The following is an 18,602-nucleotide window of genomic DNA, read 5'->3' as shown; positions in this document are numbered from 1 at the left end:
ATGTTCTGCCTATTCTACCTAATATTCAATATCTAACTACATTCAAAATATTCTTAAGAATACAGTTTTGTGTGTGTGTGTGTGTGTGTGTGTGTGTGTGTGTGTCTGCTTTTGAATTGAAGTGACACTATCACTGATTACCATTTATTGATTAGCAATATTATTAATGAGTCAATACTGACTTGCTGTACATTTATTTCAAAACAAAAAGCAGCTGCAGAATTTTTATAATTCAGGGTTGATTTCAGAAAGACAAGTAAAAAGAAAGCATTATCACAGCATATTAGTGTCACTTAACTTTTTTACAAATTCTGTATGCTGGTGTCATGGTGAATTCTGTTCTAATTAAATATGTGCAGTGAGTTTATTTAAGTTTCTGTAATTATGCTGTCTGTATGGATTAATCATTTGTATTTGTTGTAGTATGCTGCACTTGTCATTCTAAGATACTGTTTGTTGTGAGACATTTGTTTCCTTTTATAAACGTCTAACAAACACATCCACTGGTAGAGATAATGAATATAGACCCTGGTGATATGGCCTTCTCACAGAGCTATCAGTGTCACAGTTCATTAGGCTTCTGCCTTGTGAGTATCCACAAGCAAGATGCTTTTAAGCTGCAGCTATGGAAACAGCTTTGTTCTTTTTTCATGGACATTAAGCTCGCAAAATTATATTTAAATGATAAAAGTATTGTTTCGGAGTGAATAGGCGATCCCTCCATGTCATCAGAGTATACCCTCTTCAACCTTCCCTATTTCTGTATTTCGTCAAATGAACCTTGTTTGCTGCATTTGATGAGTGTGTCCTCATTAAGATTTATGCCTGCATCTTGTTATACCTGCATCATTCCTGATTAATATAAGACTTTTAACTCTTTTTTTTCAGTTGGAGCATATTTTTTTTTTATTCAATTCCACTGACCAAATTTACTGTTGTTATGCACATGCTGGTCTGATCAGAAAAATAAGTATACAGCTAGCTTCTGTAGAATAAACAACTTATTATAATGGAAGTGGAGTTTAATAGCTTATAATGAAAATAACTAAATAAATAAATATACTTTTTTTTAGGACTTTTTCAAATACATTTCTTTCTTTTCTAGCGATAATATATAAAATAATATAATATGATATAATATAATTTTAAAATGATTTGATATAGGAAATTATTTCATACTGTGTGTGTGTGTGTGTGTGTGTGTGTGTGTGTGTGTGTGTGTGTGTGTGTGTGTCTTGAAACGTGAACTGTTTTGTCTCAGCTTGAAATCAAGCATTGCTGTTTTATGAGAGGAATGTCTTTTACTTTTCCATTTGAAACTTTGTCTGCTACCTTGCATGATATTATCACTCCACTGGTCTTCGATGTGTAAGCACCAGGAGATGACTTTCAGGCCTTCAGTACAATAGCTATGAATGATTACATATCCATATTACATGAGCTTTCATGTGAAGTAGTAGCTGTTCTGTTTCAGAAATAAAACATTGGAACATGAGTATTATATTCAAATAAATAATAGTCACTGTCATTTACCTTTTCCCCATAGCCTTGTTTCAGGTCATGACTTTGTCACAATGTTTTATATTTTATTTTACTCTTATAAAAATTAGATATATCTTTAAAAAATATTACATAAAGAAAATAAGGCTGTAATTTTCCAGTGGCCACTGAAAACAATAAAAATTAGCCCATGCATTGTGCACAGGAGCACTTAGTACACTGTTTTGAAAAATAGACCACTATGGGGAATTTGGAAATCAGAATAAAAAAATAAATAAACAAAAACACAAGAACAAAACAAAACATTGTGTGATCAAGGATTCGAGATTTGACTCTTTTTGCGAAAGCATATGACACATACTAGGTATAAAAACAAAATGATAAGCAGTGAAAGTTTTTGCACTAAATCAGCTGGTTATTTACTTCTTATATGAAAATAAATGAATATCCTTAAGGTGAATTTGAGTTCATAAGAGTATAAAGTATAGAAAGTCTATTTTTGCATTAATACAGTGCAATCAAACTAAGATATTCCTTTAATGATTTATAAAGATAACATATGATCCATGTGGTGGAAAAGGACACAATGCATATATGTGCCAATGACCTGTGGACCTAAGGTCTGAACGACGGTCATGGTACTGATTGTTAAGAGATAAGCGACACTGCAGAGAACACAAGTGATGAGAGGAAGAACAACAGGTTCTCTTCTCTGCATGACCACCCCCACTCACAACTGCACACTCTGAGCATGCTCAGTGGGGACCTTGCTGTAAATGCCTGGGTGCTTTTGTTGTCTCTGCGCTACTCATCCTAGTGCTGACAGAATGCCCCTCTCCTCCCCTCCCTCTTTTTCTCTATTTTTCCTCTTCCTTCCTTTCTCTCACTCACTCTCCCTCCCCCCGCCATCTCTCCTCTCCATGCTCCTGTCTCTGCGCATTAAACAGCCAGCTTTCTGGCGAGATGCGCATGGATAGGAGCGTGCTGGTGACCACCAGGTGTTCCCTGTCAACTTTGAGGAGCAGGGTCTTCAGGGCTATGAAGCTCTTCTTAAAGACTGAACATCCAAAAAACTGACCTGGGCTTCTCTCCTTGCTGTCTTGTCAGATCCGAGAGTAAGATTTCCCGCTTGGCTCAGAGACTCAACCAAAGGCAGAGAGATGCCGCGCTGATCAAGGACTTTCGGCCGCTTCTCTACTTCAGCGTTTCTCCAGGGAGCTCACAGAGCCTTGACAGGTGAGTACTCTCTAACCTGCCTGTTCCTCCCTGCCCCCTGTTTCCTATGACACCTTTACGAATCAACTGACTTCATCTAACCCAGGTACGATTCGTGCTGTCACTCTGCACCTGCTAGGTGTTGCTCAGGCTTTCATGTTCTGATTAATGGAGTTGGGTGATGGGAAAAAGTCAGTTTCAGACATGGCATGGAGGAAAGAAGAACTCTCAAGACATTCTCTAAATCACTTGCTAGTGTCAGAGGCTGTGCTCCTGCGCTGTAGAGCGTGTATTATTAGCGCTACGTGGGCGTTCTTGCAGAAACTTGGTGCAAAGCAATGAAAAATGGCATACTGCTGTAATTTCATGTCCGAAAGGATTATAGACTGCTGGGTGAGAAATATTACCCTGGACCCTGTGGTTCAATGGACCTCAAGGGAAGTGTCAATCTTAAATGTGGACTATTTTCTTATCCTACATAATGATGAGTGGGTTTTTTTTCTGCCTCTGCTGTCTTCAGTTTCTCATACAGTCAATACTTTTAACGTAGAACAGTTTGTACCCAGACCATTTAACTGTAAAACTAGCATTTTTGTGAATGATTTTCAGTCTTGAATTTTTTGAATGATGTGTTTTTGTCAAGCTTGTATGTGTTTTGTATTGTGTGTGTGTGTGTGTGTGTGTGTGTGTGTGTGTGTGTGTGTGTGTGTGCGCGCACGCGCGCGCGTGCGCGCGTGCGTGCGTGCGTGCGTGCGTGCGTGTGTGTGTGTGTGTCTGATGTTATGTAACACTGTTCATTCAGTCCAGAAATATAATGTAATCATACTCACACTGGCTCTCAGGTAATATCTTCATGTTTATACATTAGGGGAAAATGTATTAAATTCTTTTTTTTTATAATGCCAGAGAAGATATTTCATACAACAATGCGGTTTTATTGGATTTTACAGTATTTGCCAGGTTCAGCAAAAATTTCATTCATAAAGCAAAATCATCAAAGACATCCTTTGAACTTTAAAAAAGACAAAAGAGAAGGCCACTGATAGTAATGTCAAAAGATTATAGTGGTGTGATATTGAGATATCATGCAGTGTATTTTTAATCAGAATAAAGAATGACTACTTTTGTTATTCTAATCATATCTAACAAATATGTAATATGCCAAGGAACAACCGTGACAAGAATGAGAAGAAATGTAATGGCATCCGAGCTCAATTACATTTGTCAATCAAGCTTACAGAAACATTGGCGGATATTAAAAGTACACTTTTTAAAGGTTAAACAAAATTAGGCTTTTTTCTTTACATTAATTACCATTAGTCAGAAAACAAACAACAGAGAATGTATAGGAAATATAATTTTTTTTAATTCACTTGTGATGCAGTAAACGGGACATACTAGTAATGGGGCTCCTTATAAAAAGTTTTTGTCTCCTCCTTTCTCCAGGAGCTTCTGCGTTAATATGACCCAGCAGATGCAGAACCTCCAGCTGAGCCACAGTAAGAAGGGGGCTGCGCCTGCTTCCCCCAATGCAGCCAAGCGCCTTTACCGCAACCTCTCTGAAAAGTTCAAGGGCAGCCACTCGTCCTTTGAGGATGCTTACTTCTTTGGCCGATCAGATCGCATCCGCAAAGCCTCGGTGAGTGACCAATAAGTCACTTGGAATACTGTATATGTGCTTGTTGTGACCTGGATGTTTTTTTGTTTTTTCTTTTTTTTTCCAAGAGGTGTAGCTCGGCAAAGACAAAGCACATTCTAAATCATAACTTCACCAAATGTTGACCCGCTTGCAAATGTCACAGAGTATTGATTTTTCTGTTTCAGAGCTGCTCCAGGAATGGTCTTTTCACATGTGATAGTGACAGTTTCCTTGCTCTCTGCTTGCACACTTTACATTGTGACCCTCTTTAGTTTACGTATATAACTGAGCTCTCTTACATAATGAAAATTGCACCGAATTCCTCTGTTATGTAACATTCCTGTGTTATGTAATACTCAGGACATTATAACCTGCAATCTTTGTCACCTTCACATAGTCACATAGTTAACTTCTGGAGAAAAGACACAATTATATAACATTTTCAATCAAACATAAAAAAAAAAAGAGCTTCATTTTCTTTAAACGATTTTCCTCTTTTTTCCTAATATATATGATGAAATATTAAGAAATATTTAATAAGCTTTATTGCATATTTTTAACTTTTTCTTTTTTTTTAATGGAATGTGGAGCCAGTAAATTAAACTGAAATAGTAACATATAATTGTTAAATAATAACAATAAATTGACTTCAATTGTCCATTTGTGTACCATTACTGAATGCCTTCACAAAATTTTTTTCACAATATAGAATTACAGAGCACATATCAGGCATGTTAAGCTTGTCTTCTGTGTCTATGCTGCAGAATATTCAGAGCAGTGAGGCTCTGTTTGAGGCTGTGGAACAGCAAGACCTGGATGCTGTACAGATCCTTCTGTTCCAGTACACAGCAGATGAACTGGATCTCAATACACCCAACAGTGAAGGCCTGACCCCGCTCGACATCTCCATCATGACCAACAATGTGCCAATAGCCAAGCTGCTGCTCAAAGCAGGGGCCAAAGAGAGCCCACATTGTGAGTACTTATGCATGGCTTCTAAGCTTTAAACAATATCAGAGTGTACACAGTGTACATATCATTTGAACCAACTTGCATGCTGACAGACAGATATAGTGGAAACTCATACGGACTGGTTTGAGATATTTACAGAGTTTTAAGCTCCTGCAGTTACAAAGGGAAAAAATCCACCCTGAACTACTTGATTATTAATCTTTATTATGAGCATGTGATCTTCAGTGGCTTATTTAGTCAGTAATGAAATTCCGGTTCTGAGTTGGTCAGTTTCACGTTAACCTTTTGCAATATTACCCACAGTACTGTTCAACTACCCACTGATAGTGATGCCAATTAGAATTAGCTGTTTCTCTTGTTTAATAGATAAAAAGTGATATACATATTCTATATGCGTTTTAATACTTTAGTCTGTCCAGCTCTCACTTCCTCATACATTCTGATCTGATTAGGTTCCAACACTTCAGATCTTTATGTTAATAGTGCTTTCAATGCCATTGCCTTGAAACCCACTATGTAACTGAACTGGCTTTCTGCCATAACTGATTGGAACTGCATTGTATAGATGCAAACATTTGGTGCCTCCACTGCTTTTACATTAAATTTGACATTAATATGACATTAAACACTGGAAAAATGACGATTTAGTCAAAGGCTCTTCCTCTTTTGTTTTTAAACCCTGATTAATTTCTTTCATGCTTGAGATCTTTAACATTTTTACTCTTATGAAATGCTATTGTAAGTGTGCTAACAACATCTATATAATGAAAAGAACAAAACCATCTAAAATTTCTGCAACAGAATTGGAAAGGCCCAACACACTAATTGAATCATACTGTCTGTGATTGAGGGTAAACATTTAATTTAAGACACATAATATGAAAGATTCACTGTGCACATAGCATTCTATATCGTTGAATAATAATCTTATTTGGTGATTGATATGCAGCTTTTGACATTATGCATAAAATTTGAGTTTAAACCTAAACAGGCTTGGTGTATCTGGATTTGCACACTCAAACAAGGATCATGGGGTTGTGTACAAAACCACTAAAGCCTTCAGAGATTGAAGGTTTATTGCAGTAATTCATCATCATGAGGAGATTTGTCTTGTGTCAAAATGTTGTTTTTTAATGTTGAGACCAAACGCAGGCCTCACTAATGTGACAAGCCGTTTACAGTGAAAACAGGTATACATAGAGGGAGGCAGTGTGATGTTTTCTCGCACTTCGCTTTAGAGACTTGTGCAGCAAGCGGCTCTACACTTGAATAAGTCAACCTTTCCATGACAGCTGTCATAAGCGGTCATAGTTAGGTTATAAAATGACAAATCAAATGATGACTGTCATAGCTATTTCTATCATGACTACAGTGGTTGGTTACAAAACAAGCTGGGATACATACCAGCTGTATATACTGTATATGTAATACCAAATCAGATCAATTTGATTGGTCTGAAATGTTTGATTGCTATAACTAGTCTCTAATTAGCAATGTACAACAGAAACATTTAACAGGTTAGAAATATTGCTCTATTTCTCTACACTAAAGCTACAGTGAAGCAACCCATTAAACCTTAAAAGATTTGGGGTTGCAGGAAATCACCTTAAATCTTCACGGTTAAGAAACTCATGAAAATGAATGTTCTGAATATAGAGAGCAATAAACTGGATGTAGTGTACAGACATACAGCAACAGCTCTGTTCTGCACTCAGGGCTCTCCAAATAATCAATAGTATATTCATCTCTGCAAGCAGTTGGCAATAGAAACAGGTGTTTCTTACCTCCCATGTCTCTGAAAGGGGAAAAAAGCCTCACGAGAGGGCAAGCACTTGAATCATTTGGAGCAAGAAAAAGCCAAATGTTGTCTGAGAGCAGACAGAAAGCAGTGTGCTGCCGTCTGGACGTTAGGGTGGCAAGGGGACACATCGCACAGCATCCTCCTGAAAAATCTTAACAAGGTTTGTCATTTAATGGTTTAACTTTTCCAATGATGCATGTAACCCAGAGCAATTATACTAAGTGATTTATTGTACCCAGGTGGCAGTTAAATTTCAAAACATTTCACCGTGGCACAATTCGATCCTTGTAAACAAACAGAAAATAAACATTGCCGCATTTTCCCCTTCTGGGCTTTCTGCATTATATTTATGTCAGGCCAGAAGTGCCAAGTAAATCAATCAGCCAGACGCCTTACAGTTTGGAGGTCCAGGCGTAGGTTGAAGTTAAAGCATGTTTATGACCTTCAGTGGGTTGCCATAATGTCTATATTTAGGGCGATCCCTGCTTCTCGACAATGCCAACTGTGTAAGACAAACCACCACTGGCATAGTTAGAGCTTAAATTTATAGTTTGTTCAATTAACCACACATAGTGGCTGAATGTCAATCTTCATAGAACAGGAAATTGCACCTCAAGGCTGCTAATATTGCTGGCTTTTTCACTGCGCCATGGACCCCCAAGTACGACTGGTTCGTTTTATTACCCCCACCCCCTCTCCCCAATGCCAACTTTTTTTTTTTTTTTTTTTTGAGAAGACAACACTTACTTTATCATTTCTCCTGGAGAGCTCTCGTCTCGAGGGGTTAGGGCCAAGCAGAACAGCCACAGTGAAAGAGGGTTTCTTTGGCCATGTATTTATTTGTTTATTTTGCTGTCATGGTCTATGACTAAGGCTCTGAAAGTCCATGCAGTCGTTTTCAGACTACGAGGAGCACTGGCCAGGCAGCATTCATTTTACCATGACAAATCTATATGGCCAAACACAGTGCTGTGTGTTTCAGCTTGCCGCCAAGTATGTCCATATTTTTTACTCCACCACCCCCAAACGAGTTCAAATGCAACAACACGGACACTGGCTTTGACAAGCTGCAGCATTGTGCTGATTAATGGAGTTTTGATGGCTTTGTTGCACTTTCATATGCTGTTAGGATAGTTATCTCTTAATCTGATGTATATGAAAATGATTTTTAGGGTTTTATTGGCACCCTATGAGCGCATAAAACATAGGTTTATTTTCCTAATTAGCCTGTTTACTGTGATGATGGATTAGCTAATCATGCTCTCGTCCCTGGAGCTGTACTTTTGTTGTCTACATCAGGACAACAATTTGGTCATTAAAAATTCTAATTAGAGTAGACCCCAGGATCCATTGTATTATGTTTAAATAACTTGGTTTGCCCTAACTGCATGTTTTAGTTATTTTGTTGCACTGAAAAGGATATTTGTTTGACTTCTGAGATGTTAAGCGAATCAAAAGTAGTGTAGTTTTACTTGAAGGTTTTGATTGGCTGGTTAGAAATATTCAGATCATGTACATCACACAAGAGACTGACTGGATAGTTTGCAAGTTGAATTTGTCTGTAGGTGATACTGGCTATGTTTGGGAGGCCATCAGATTCATAGAGGTTTGACATGGTGTTTTTAAAGTGGTGGTAGATATAGTGCTGTGAAAACCACTCTGAGGATATATTTAAATCTGGATCATGTATAAAACCTAAGCAAAATATCTTATTAAAAACACTTTTATATAATTAACCTCTGTATGAATCCTATTTTCTAGCATATAATCTTATTGTACTAAATGTATAAGAACTGTACACTCACTTTGCCAACAAGTAATGCTAGGCTGCCATAGGTCAGACTCTGTCATGACTATCTGTCATGACTATCCTTGATCTCTGACCCCAGCTTTCTAGGATTTCAAAACTATTGCTAGGATAAATGTACTTTCTTTTTTAATGTATATGTCCTGTATAACTACATTATATTGACCTATGCATCTGAATGCCCTGATAGATATTGGTTAGCCTTCAAATTTGGTACCTTCATACTTTTATTGATTTGATATAACTGCATAACTGTATTTCCAGATACAGTATATAAAATAAGTTTGAAGTTTCTGTTCGGATTTTGCAAGCTAACAGTCATCAAGCTAACAGCAACAAGCCATCAGTCATATTCCTACATTCTCAACCCTCAACATCCCTTAGAATCTCCTGTGTACTCATTTATTTCATTTTTGTGCTGCATTTAAGAATTGTCTTTCAGAATGAATGATGGTAGGTTTTTAATCTGGCACTGATAAAGAAAAACATTGGCTCAAAAATCAGAACATAGTTAAGATGGTAGGAAAAGGTAATGTATCAAAGGTAAGATAGTAAGGTAACCAAATTAATTTACTGTAACGGCACAGCTTTGATAGGTGCAAGATTTATATTCATATGCTTAGAATAAGGTTATTGTTACCATAGTAAAATGTTAGGCAGTGTCTTGTATGGCAAACTCTCCAAACAAACAAACAAACAGATAACAGATTCAGGAGGTGGTAGCCTAGTGGTTAAGGCATTGGACTTTGAATTCTGGGGTTGTGGGTTTGAGTCCTGGTTATACCAGGCTTAGGCCCTTGAGCACCCCATGGGTGCTCATTTGTGGGACTCTGCCATGGATTGTCCCTGTCTCTAAAAGGAGGAGGGTGGGCTTTGGCTAGCAACCTGACTCCCTAACAAACCTTTACAGAAACAACAAGTAAATCATTAGGTCCTTGTAAAAAACACTGAATGTGCCTCATGGTGTAGAAATAAAAAAAAAAAAAAAAAAATGCATACAGTAAATATTTTGGAAGAAGTTTCCAGTGCCAGCACTTATAGCTGTAAATTTCTTGGCAATATGACAAGCTGCAAGTTTTTACTTTACAAAATCACCTGATGCATACATGCTCTTTACTTACTCCTGTCTATAACCTTTGTATAAAGCTGTGTATCATCCTGTGTATTATCCTGTGTATAGTCCTGTGTATAGGTCAGTATGTTCTAGTTATATCTGTGTCATGTAGGTCCTAGAGTAAAGTTTTTTACATTTTACAGCGTTCTGTACCAACTGTACATGGTCGAAATGACAATGAAAACTTGACTTGACTAAACTGGATAAGCTGGACAACAAGTGATAACAAAAACAAACTTGTTTCATTGGTGTTCCACATCTTTAACTAAGAAAAACTATGCATTGTGTATTATTAGAAATTCTCAAAATCTTAGTGTGATTATTAAAACACTGGGATGTGCTGGTATTGGAAAATGGCTTTCACAAATAAATCAGAACAGGATCAATAGGCAGTGAGGTGAAATAAACGATGAGTTACACTTTTAATTCACAGAATTAGTGTTTTTAAATGTTTTAATTTTTTTTTAAAGTTGTGAGTCAGGAGAGCCGCGAGGCTCATCTCTCGTCGCTGGTGCAGGAGGCTCAGAGGCGAGCGAGCGATCTTTCCACACAGGTGATGAGAGAGAGCCTCAGTCTGGAGACATCAGACAAGGAGAAGCAGCTCAAGGCCTGGGAGTGGAAATGCAAGCTGTACAAACGCATGCGCACTGGATTTGAGCACGCACGTGAGTGCTTTAATTCACATTTTCTTTTTACAAGTGATCAACATATGTGAAAGAGAAGAACCTATTGTAGTAACAGAATTTTACGAATTGCACATGGTGGGATTTTGAAGATCCCTGACAAAAGATTGTGACACACACACATACACACACACTCACACGTGCGCGGTCTCGGTATACGGATAATATGCTCTAAAGATTCCAACTGTTGAATATCACTGACCCAGAATTTTATCCACCCGTGTAATTGTAGTCTTAATTGTATCATTAGCTTTTCAATTGGAATTCAGTTTGAATTGTTCTGACAAATTGGCAGCAGTGTATTAATAGCATACTGTCTGGAAAAATAGGAACAATCTAATTTCCTCAAATAGCCCTTGTACCTTGATGGTATGGAACACTCTAATGGCAAATGGAATGGCTTTTTTTTTTTTTTTATCAGCTTGCCTTTGTGATCTACAAATGCCATTGCAGCTATAACTTATTAAGCAAGCTATGATACAAACACTCAATTCTCAATGGAGGCAAATGATTAAGTGTTTAAGATGAGTAACATTTCGTTGTTTGTAGCGCAGTGTGTTCTGGGTTACATATATACAGATTCAGCTCAGTAAATGCAGCAAGAGGTCTGATTAAGAATCTAAAGAAGAAGAGGGGACTATAATCTTTTAAGTAGCAGAAATTCACTGCAATCTGTATGCAAATGTCACAGTAAACTGTGGCTTTTGAAAGCATATAAAGAAGCATTTTTTATTACACAAAATCCATTTTGTTTATCAAATGAAAAAATCGGAGGCCACCATGACCAATAAAAAAGCTCTCTATTTGTAACCAGTAGACAGTAAAACACAATCAATAGTCTAGTGCTTTATTCACACACTGTGTGAAAGTTCATCTAGTCTCCATCAAATCTGGCATCGAATTATGCAGTTGCTAATAGTAACCCGTTCACAGCACAGTTCATAATACTTCGTTCGTACATATCCAGATACCTGCTTGATACTTTTCAAACCACTCTGAGTCATGCCTTGGCTGCCACTTTACTTTACAGCATGATGCCATTAATCTTCTTCTGTGTATTAGATTTGTATTTGTTGTATTTGATAGTTTTGCTGAATATAAAATCTGATACAGTGACAGATTCTTTGATCATAACACATTTAAGTTTGCAATCTAGGAAAAAAAACCAGAAAGATAGTCCATGTTAGTTTTCTCTCAAGGCATGCAACAAATATTCGTTTAGAAAGAATTCCTGAGCATCGTTCCTCCAACGCAACAATTTTTTATATTAAATAATTGAAAACATTTTCAATCATCTGCTGTTCCAATTTCATGAAGTGTTTTGTTAACTGATAGTGTGGATATTTAATGCCTTTTGTACCACAGTGCTGTTAATTTCTCCATGCTGATGAGTTAAAAGCATGTTCTAATATGTTTTGTTCTATAGTAACAACTAATACCCAGGGACTTGTGTGGCAGGCTCTTTACACAGTCTAAATATGTGGACTGAATATATGTTGTCATTTAACAAAGAAAATTTTTTAAATGCTTTTGAAAAAGTGAGTGGGTTTACCATCACACGAGAGCTTTCAGGACAGAGAAACTTCAAATGTTTTCATATTAACTTTAAGTTAGAGAGCAAAACGATATGAGGGAATGATAGTTTGAACATTGTACACAATGCATTTGTAAAAACTAGGACAAACATATTTTGTGGACATTTCACAACTACTGTTATGCTATAAATGGCTAATACATATGGGATTTTATTTTCTGACATATAAAAACATGTTCACATTGGTAGAGATGGGTAAAACTTTGGATTGTGCCAGTATTGGAAAATATTCTATTGTGCACCCCATTGTTGATCATTTCCCTCTAGCAGCACTTTCCATTGTGCATTATTTTCTTGACATAAGTATTAGTGGGTCTGCAACAACAATTTTCAATCTGTTTCTTATTGGACATTTTTGACAGAAGCTCCAGAGACCCCGACAGCTGTGCGTTTAACTGTGAGCAGCAGCACATCCCTCACTGTCACATTTCAGGAGCCGGCCAGCATCAATTCAGCTGTGGTCACCAAATATAAAGGTGGGAATTTCCTCTTCTGCATTCTGAGTCTGTAGCAACAACACATACAAGTTATCAGGGGAAAAACCACCACTTGCAGCAGATTGACAATTGACAGTTGCTTTTTTCGGTGTACATTTAATTTTTTTGTACACTTATGTAAAATAACCTATAGCACTATTCAGCACATTGCTGGATTTTTATTATGCAAAATTCTATTGTTTAATCTGTTCTCACCTGTTTTCTTTTTTTTTTTTTTTTCTGGCAGTGGAGTGGAGCTGTCTAAAAGACTTCTCTTTATTAGCTGGAGAACTGATCCTTGAAAATCTGCAGTGTCTCAAATGCACAATTACAGGCCTTACAACGGTAACTGAAGGGGAAAAAAAAAAGAAATGGTGTTTTAACACATAATCTTGCACACAATATGTACCAGATTGCATGTGCTTGTACTAAAGACAGTACTAAGGATGCAGCAGAATTATAAGTAACCTTTGTAAGCATTTATGACTTTATTATATTTATAAATATCTCTTAAATTGTTAGTGATGTATTATGTACAGCTTTAGAACAGTTGTTCTCCTGTGTGGCAGTGTTGATTTCCTAACAACAAAACCCTTATCCAGAGCAACTTACATTTTTATCTCATTCATGCAACTGAGCAGCTATGTGGTTAAGGGCCTTGCTCAGGAGCCCAGGAGTGACAGCTTGATGAGGTTGGGATTTGAATTCATGACTTTGGATCCAAAGGCCTTAACCAATCAAGCTACCATCTCCCCAAGGAAGAGATAAACATATGCAGACATACAGACTTTTTGCCTTACATCCAACCTGGTGTGGATGTTTTTCATTTAGAATCTTTTAATTAATTGAAAAAATTAAGAAACCTTTAACATACAGCTTCATGTGAATGCGAAATAGTCTGCGTTTTCTGTCCCCTGATATTTTCTAGGCTTCAGGGCAAATGTTTGTGTTTTGAAGTAATGCTTTGGACACTGTCTATGCCAAAATGTTTTTTGGCAAACTCACATACGTAACTCATTTTTTAAATCAGAATTGTTCCCCTAGAAAGTTGGCTTAATAGGGCGATTCTGAATATGGAGAACTTTGTAAATAATCATATATGGTCAAATGAGTCAAATACGATTAAGCCATCAAGTGTTTATTTATTTTTTTTAAAGACTATGAATTGAACAAAATGTAGATTAGCTGTAAAAAATTTTTTTTAAAAAAGAACATTGCTGAGCAGGACAAAGTTTTACAGTAAGAGCCAAGCATGTGTTAGGCCTCAGCCTTTCAAAAATTTTAGCTGTTTTTGTGATAAACTAGATAAATTGGGTGTCAATTGGGTAAAAATAAATTAACATTTGCCTTAATGTATGTGTTTGTTGCAGGGAAGGCAATACTATGTACGTGTGTCTGCCTACAACATGAAGGGATGGGGCCTGTCACAAACCTCTCAACCTCCTTGTGCTGCTCCATCAAGTGAGTGAACACTAGTACCACTAGAACCACCAGGATATCTATCTGTGTACATACATAACCATGAAGGAATATGTTGGCTTGAACGCAGTATTAGCTTAATAATAACAAATAAGAAGAAGAGGAATGTTTGTACGTACTTTTTTTGCACTATATTCTTGAAAAAAGAAGCTCTGCGATTTTATGTGACTGTCACGACTTCCTTGCTTCACACTGCTTGTGCTATTCATCGTGTCTGGCCTCGAGGTGCTCCTTTAAAAGCAGCGTTCAATAAGAAAAAGGGCAAATCTGTCATTGCTATTAGAGCTGGCTGGCTATGCATCTGTAGCTGGCAATCAATTCACACTGAGTGTTGAGATTTATCTGTATAAAGGGAATGTTTTGTAATGGAGTTTTTTTATTATTAAAATACCTGTGAAAACACGATTTCTACTGCTTAATGGTTAAAAAAGTGTTTCATGTTGTTTGCACTGCACATACATGTAGTCATTTGTCACTTAAAGTACTGTTTCTAAATTGTGGGCTGCAAATCTCCAGGGGCTCATTGAGTTATAAACATTGCTTGGCAAATCTGATTTGGTGGTCTGAAGTTTTATGTTCGCATGAATTTGTCATGAGGCGCACGCCCGCATCAAGTCCAATCAATCTCCCCATTTACAGAACAACTGAGAATTGTTCTCGTGTGTATGGAGCGACAGAATGTAATATTCAGGCAGTTTGTTTTGATGTGTATCTGTTACTCGTTTTAGCTCAGCTCAGACGCTTCTACTAATATTTTCAATCCAGTGACTCAAATAATCAGGCATTTATGCTAATTTTGTTTTGGATGATCCACTTTTAGCCAGGCATTAAACAAATTCATGGTAGCTTCTGTGCTGGGCGTCTAATTTGCATTTACTAATTCACAGAGAGCCTTTCATAATGCTAGTCTTTTTACTGAGTGCACTTTGTTTGTGTTTTAATGACTGAGTTAGTATCAGATGTACGGTTTGCAATTAAAATTCATAATTTTTTCTACACCCAAACAAGCAAACTATATAGTTTCATATAATAAAAATATAACCAAATATAAAAATTTTGTGGTAGTGTGGACTATAAACCCAATGTTTATTCTAAGGGGAGATGTTTTTTTAGGGGCAGAATAAATCTCTAAGGTGTAATATGAACTGTGTGTGTATGTTTGTGTGTGTGTGTGTGTGTGTGTGTGTGTGTGTGTGTGTGTGTGTGTGTGTGTGTGTGTGTGTCAGACTGGAAGGAGAGCGATGGCAGAGAGTCTCGGTGGAGAGGGCACATCGAGGCCATGGAGAGACTGCTCCAGCAGGTCCGCGCCACACACCAACACTACAGCTGTGGAGGTACAAATGCACCCCCACCCCCACACACACTTCACTTGCCTAAAGACTCTTACTCATAGTACATGTGCACAGCTCTTTTTGTCTCTTTCTCACTCAGTGACTCAAATAATTACTCCACATTGTGTGTGCAGTGGAGCATGAACATTTTTTATTTGTTTGTCATAATTGCGGGTATTGATGATTTTATCCTTTTATGTTGATGATTGAAGTCCGAGCTAGACGAAAAACTCTTTTTGGGTGGTCTTAGTGTGTTTTCTTTTTGCCTCTAACATGTCAGGAAATGTCCAAAAAGAATACAAAAAAGAAATTCCATATTGACTCATACAAGGTACAATAACTTTCTGATATATTACAAATAGTATACAGAATGTCCTATACAAGTCTCCATACATTTAAGACAATGTTATTCAGCAATTTACTTGTGATTTTGTCAGTAGACCCACATTTCCAGACTTTTTGACATTGTTAATAACTTTGGCAACAATATCAACTATGATGTTTTCTTGTTAAAGTCCATCACATTTCAACAGCTTCCCCATCCAGGAGAATGACTTCAGTATGTATTTCTTTTGTCATAGGCAGTGTTAAAGGTTGTTTAAAAAAAATAAAAAAATAAATAAACATCTATCTATCTATCTATCTATCTATCTATCTATCTATCTATCTATCTATCTATCTATCTATCTATCTATCTATCTATCTATCTATCTATCTATCTATCTATCTATCTATCTATCTATCTATTCCTATGTCTAGCTTTAATTTCCTTTATATATGGAGACTTTTGAGACACACTGTATGTCTAAGTCTCAGTCAAAATTATTTAATTAAATTAGCAGAATGTTCAGCATTGCCTGAATCTTTGTTACAACAGTAAAAGTAAGGAAAGCAGTATAGTTAAAGCCAGTAAGGACTGCACGTGTAAGCCCACAAACTTGTTTACAGGAATAAAGTTAATAAAATCACCAAAATGAACTTATTTATGTCAAAATGACAGTATTTCAAATCATCACTGAAAAAATTAAATACCAAGCACATATTTAATTTATGTTGCTATGTTAAATGCATCCAAATTTACTTATCCAGTTTTTCCATAGTGAGGATTAGAGGAAAAGATTAGTGTTAGAGATAAGGTAATTAGAGATTAATTAGTGTTAGTTTACATTAATTATTTTGTATTGTATTTGATAGTCAACATTTTTTATGATACATTTTTCTGTGCAAATATTTTGCATTCAAGTGAAAATTAAATAGTTCTGGCAATGATTCTGCTCTCCTACGCTGTTCCAGAAAATTGTGGTGGCATAGACACGTGTCCTTTTTGCTGTGCTTTGATTGTACTGCAGCTACTGCTGCTATAAGAGGAGTGGCAATAGTTTGAAGAGCTTAGATGGTAAATGCAGAAATGACATCATGCTCATCAACTGTGTGCCTTTTTTTTTGTTTTGTTTTGTTTTTTGTTCGTTCTCAGCCTTTCCGTTCTTCTTTTTTATTGTGTTTTTCATCTCTTCTTTTATAACCCACATAAGGATTTCAATCTTTCTGCTCACTCACAAGGACTGCTTTCAGCCTCCTCATCTGCCTTCTCGTTTCCCTTTAAGCCTCGCTCCTTTCGCTAGATTAACTCGGTATTACAGTGTAAAAATGAAGCGTGATAAAAAATCTTTGCGCTTTAGGCATCCAAAAAGTAGTGTGAATGCTCTCTCTCAGCCTCGAGTGGACTGAAGAGACAGGAGCAGAGTTCATGAGATTGTTTACATAAATAATCTTTTAATACATTTATCCATTTTGGATTGCACACGTTTATGCGGCTGAGCTTGCATACTGTAGCTTTGTAAATCAGAGAGTCCAAACACCTTTCCAGATTAGCGAGGCTGGACGATGTCTATACGTGAGAAGCGCAGTGCCAGCTTTGGCCTGTCGCCCACTCCCTAATCCAGAAGTCGGTGAGAGGGGCATAGAGGAGTGTTGTTCTCTGTGCTGACAGTAGCTCAGAGCTCACAAACACCAACTTCATTAGGCAGCTATGTGGGCCGCCACTGGCAGGAGGGTGGTGGGGGGTGAGAGAAAAAAAAAGTCTGCATCACTCATCTGTTTATGAGTCAACACATGAGTCAATGATGTCAGGGGGGAATGACTGCCAGAGTCTCAAACAACATTATACTGGATAATTAATCTAGAAGAAAAAGTCTATTTGAGAGTTGTTTATGGTAAGTGTTTTCCCCATCACGATTCGTGATGTTTAAGGATTTGCACTGAAATGTAGAAAAACAGAAAATAGCCTCCCACTCGGTCTGACAGAAAACCCCCTCTTACGTTCACGCTTCAAGTAGAATTAAGCTTTTAGAGCTGTCTGATTTTGAGTGCTCGAGACATAGTACTCTCTCACGTCTGTTTGTCTCACTGAGCTGTGTGTGCATGTGTGTTCTGTGCTCGCAAGCACACATGCTGGAAGACGTCGCTGTATTTACTCAGTTTATTTCTGGAGAGATGGTGTTTGAAAATAAATCTGCAAAATTAATCAGTGCTGGTACAATGCCACCACTATAAAAACCCCGGCAAAAATGCTGCTCATTTAAGGGGAGGTTATCTTAATTTATGATGTGTATATGTGGAGCTGAGAGGGTGCTCACAGAACGAGGGGTGTGTGCACTACACACAGCTCTCTGTGTTCCACATGAGACACAGTGACACCCACACACTCAAGCACACACAGACACACATAGACACACACACATACACATGCCTCCTCGGCTATAAGCTTCTCTTGCAAGCAGGCGCCTGGAAAGTCTTGCAGTGGTCGTTATGGATGAGATTGCGAGCTTCACATAGCTTAAAAAAGAGGCTGTTCTGACCTTCACTAAATTACTTGGAGAAAATGGAGAAATGCTCCCAGGAGTACTCCACTCTGCTCACACACGTTCTCACTCACCTCTTTTCATGGTTCCTTACAGTGTGTACAGCAGACAGATGGATTGCCAAGTCATT

At 37.3% G+C, this 18,602-nt stretch overlaps 1 protein-coding gene across 5 annotated transcripts in view; it reads left to right on the top strand.

Moving 5' to 3' along the window:
* ankfn1a (ankyrin repeat and fibronectin type III domain containing 1a) overlaps positions 1-18,602 on the top strand; it is a 75,680-nt gene that overhangs the window by 41,656 nt on the left and 15,422 nt on the right. For all 5 annotated transcript variants that reach the window (XM_083556121.1, XM_083556120.1, XM_083556124.1 and 2 more), the window contains exons 7-14: positions 2,608-2,736; positions 4,162-4,354; positions 5,119-5,329; positions 10,519-10,713; positions 12,688-12,801; positions 13,049-13,146; positions 14,172-14,262; positions 15,507-15,614. In XM_083556121.1, coding sequence (XP_083412247.1) covers positions 2,608-2,736; positions 4,162-4,354; positions 5,119-5,329; positions 10,519-10,713; positions 12,688-12,801; positions 13,049-13,146; positions 14,172-14,262; positions 15,507-15,614 — 1,139 coding nt within the window. The remainder of the gene's footprint in view (positions 1-2,607; positions 2,737-4,161; positions 4,355-5,118; positions 5,330-10,518; positions 10,714-12,687; positions 12,802-13,048; positions 13,147-14,171; positions 14,263-15,506; positions 15,615-18,602) is intronic.

This window comes from Silurus aristotelis, assembly GCF_946808225.1.
Source record: "Silurus aristotelis genome assembly, chromosome: 12".
Lineage (NCBI taxonomy): Eukaryota > Metazoa > Chordata > Actinopteri > Siluriformes > Siluridae > Silurus > Silurus aristotelis.
Note: the sequence above shows the minus strand (reverse complement) of the source record. Positions and strands in the feature narration are given on the sequence as shown.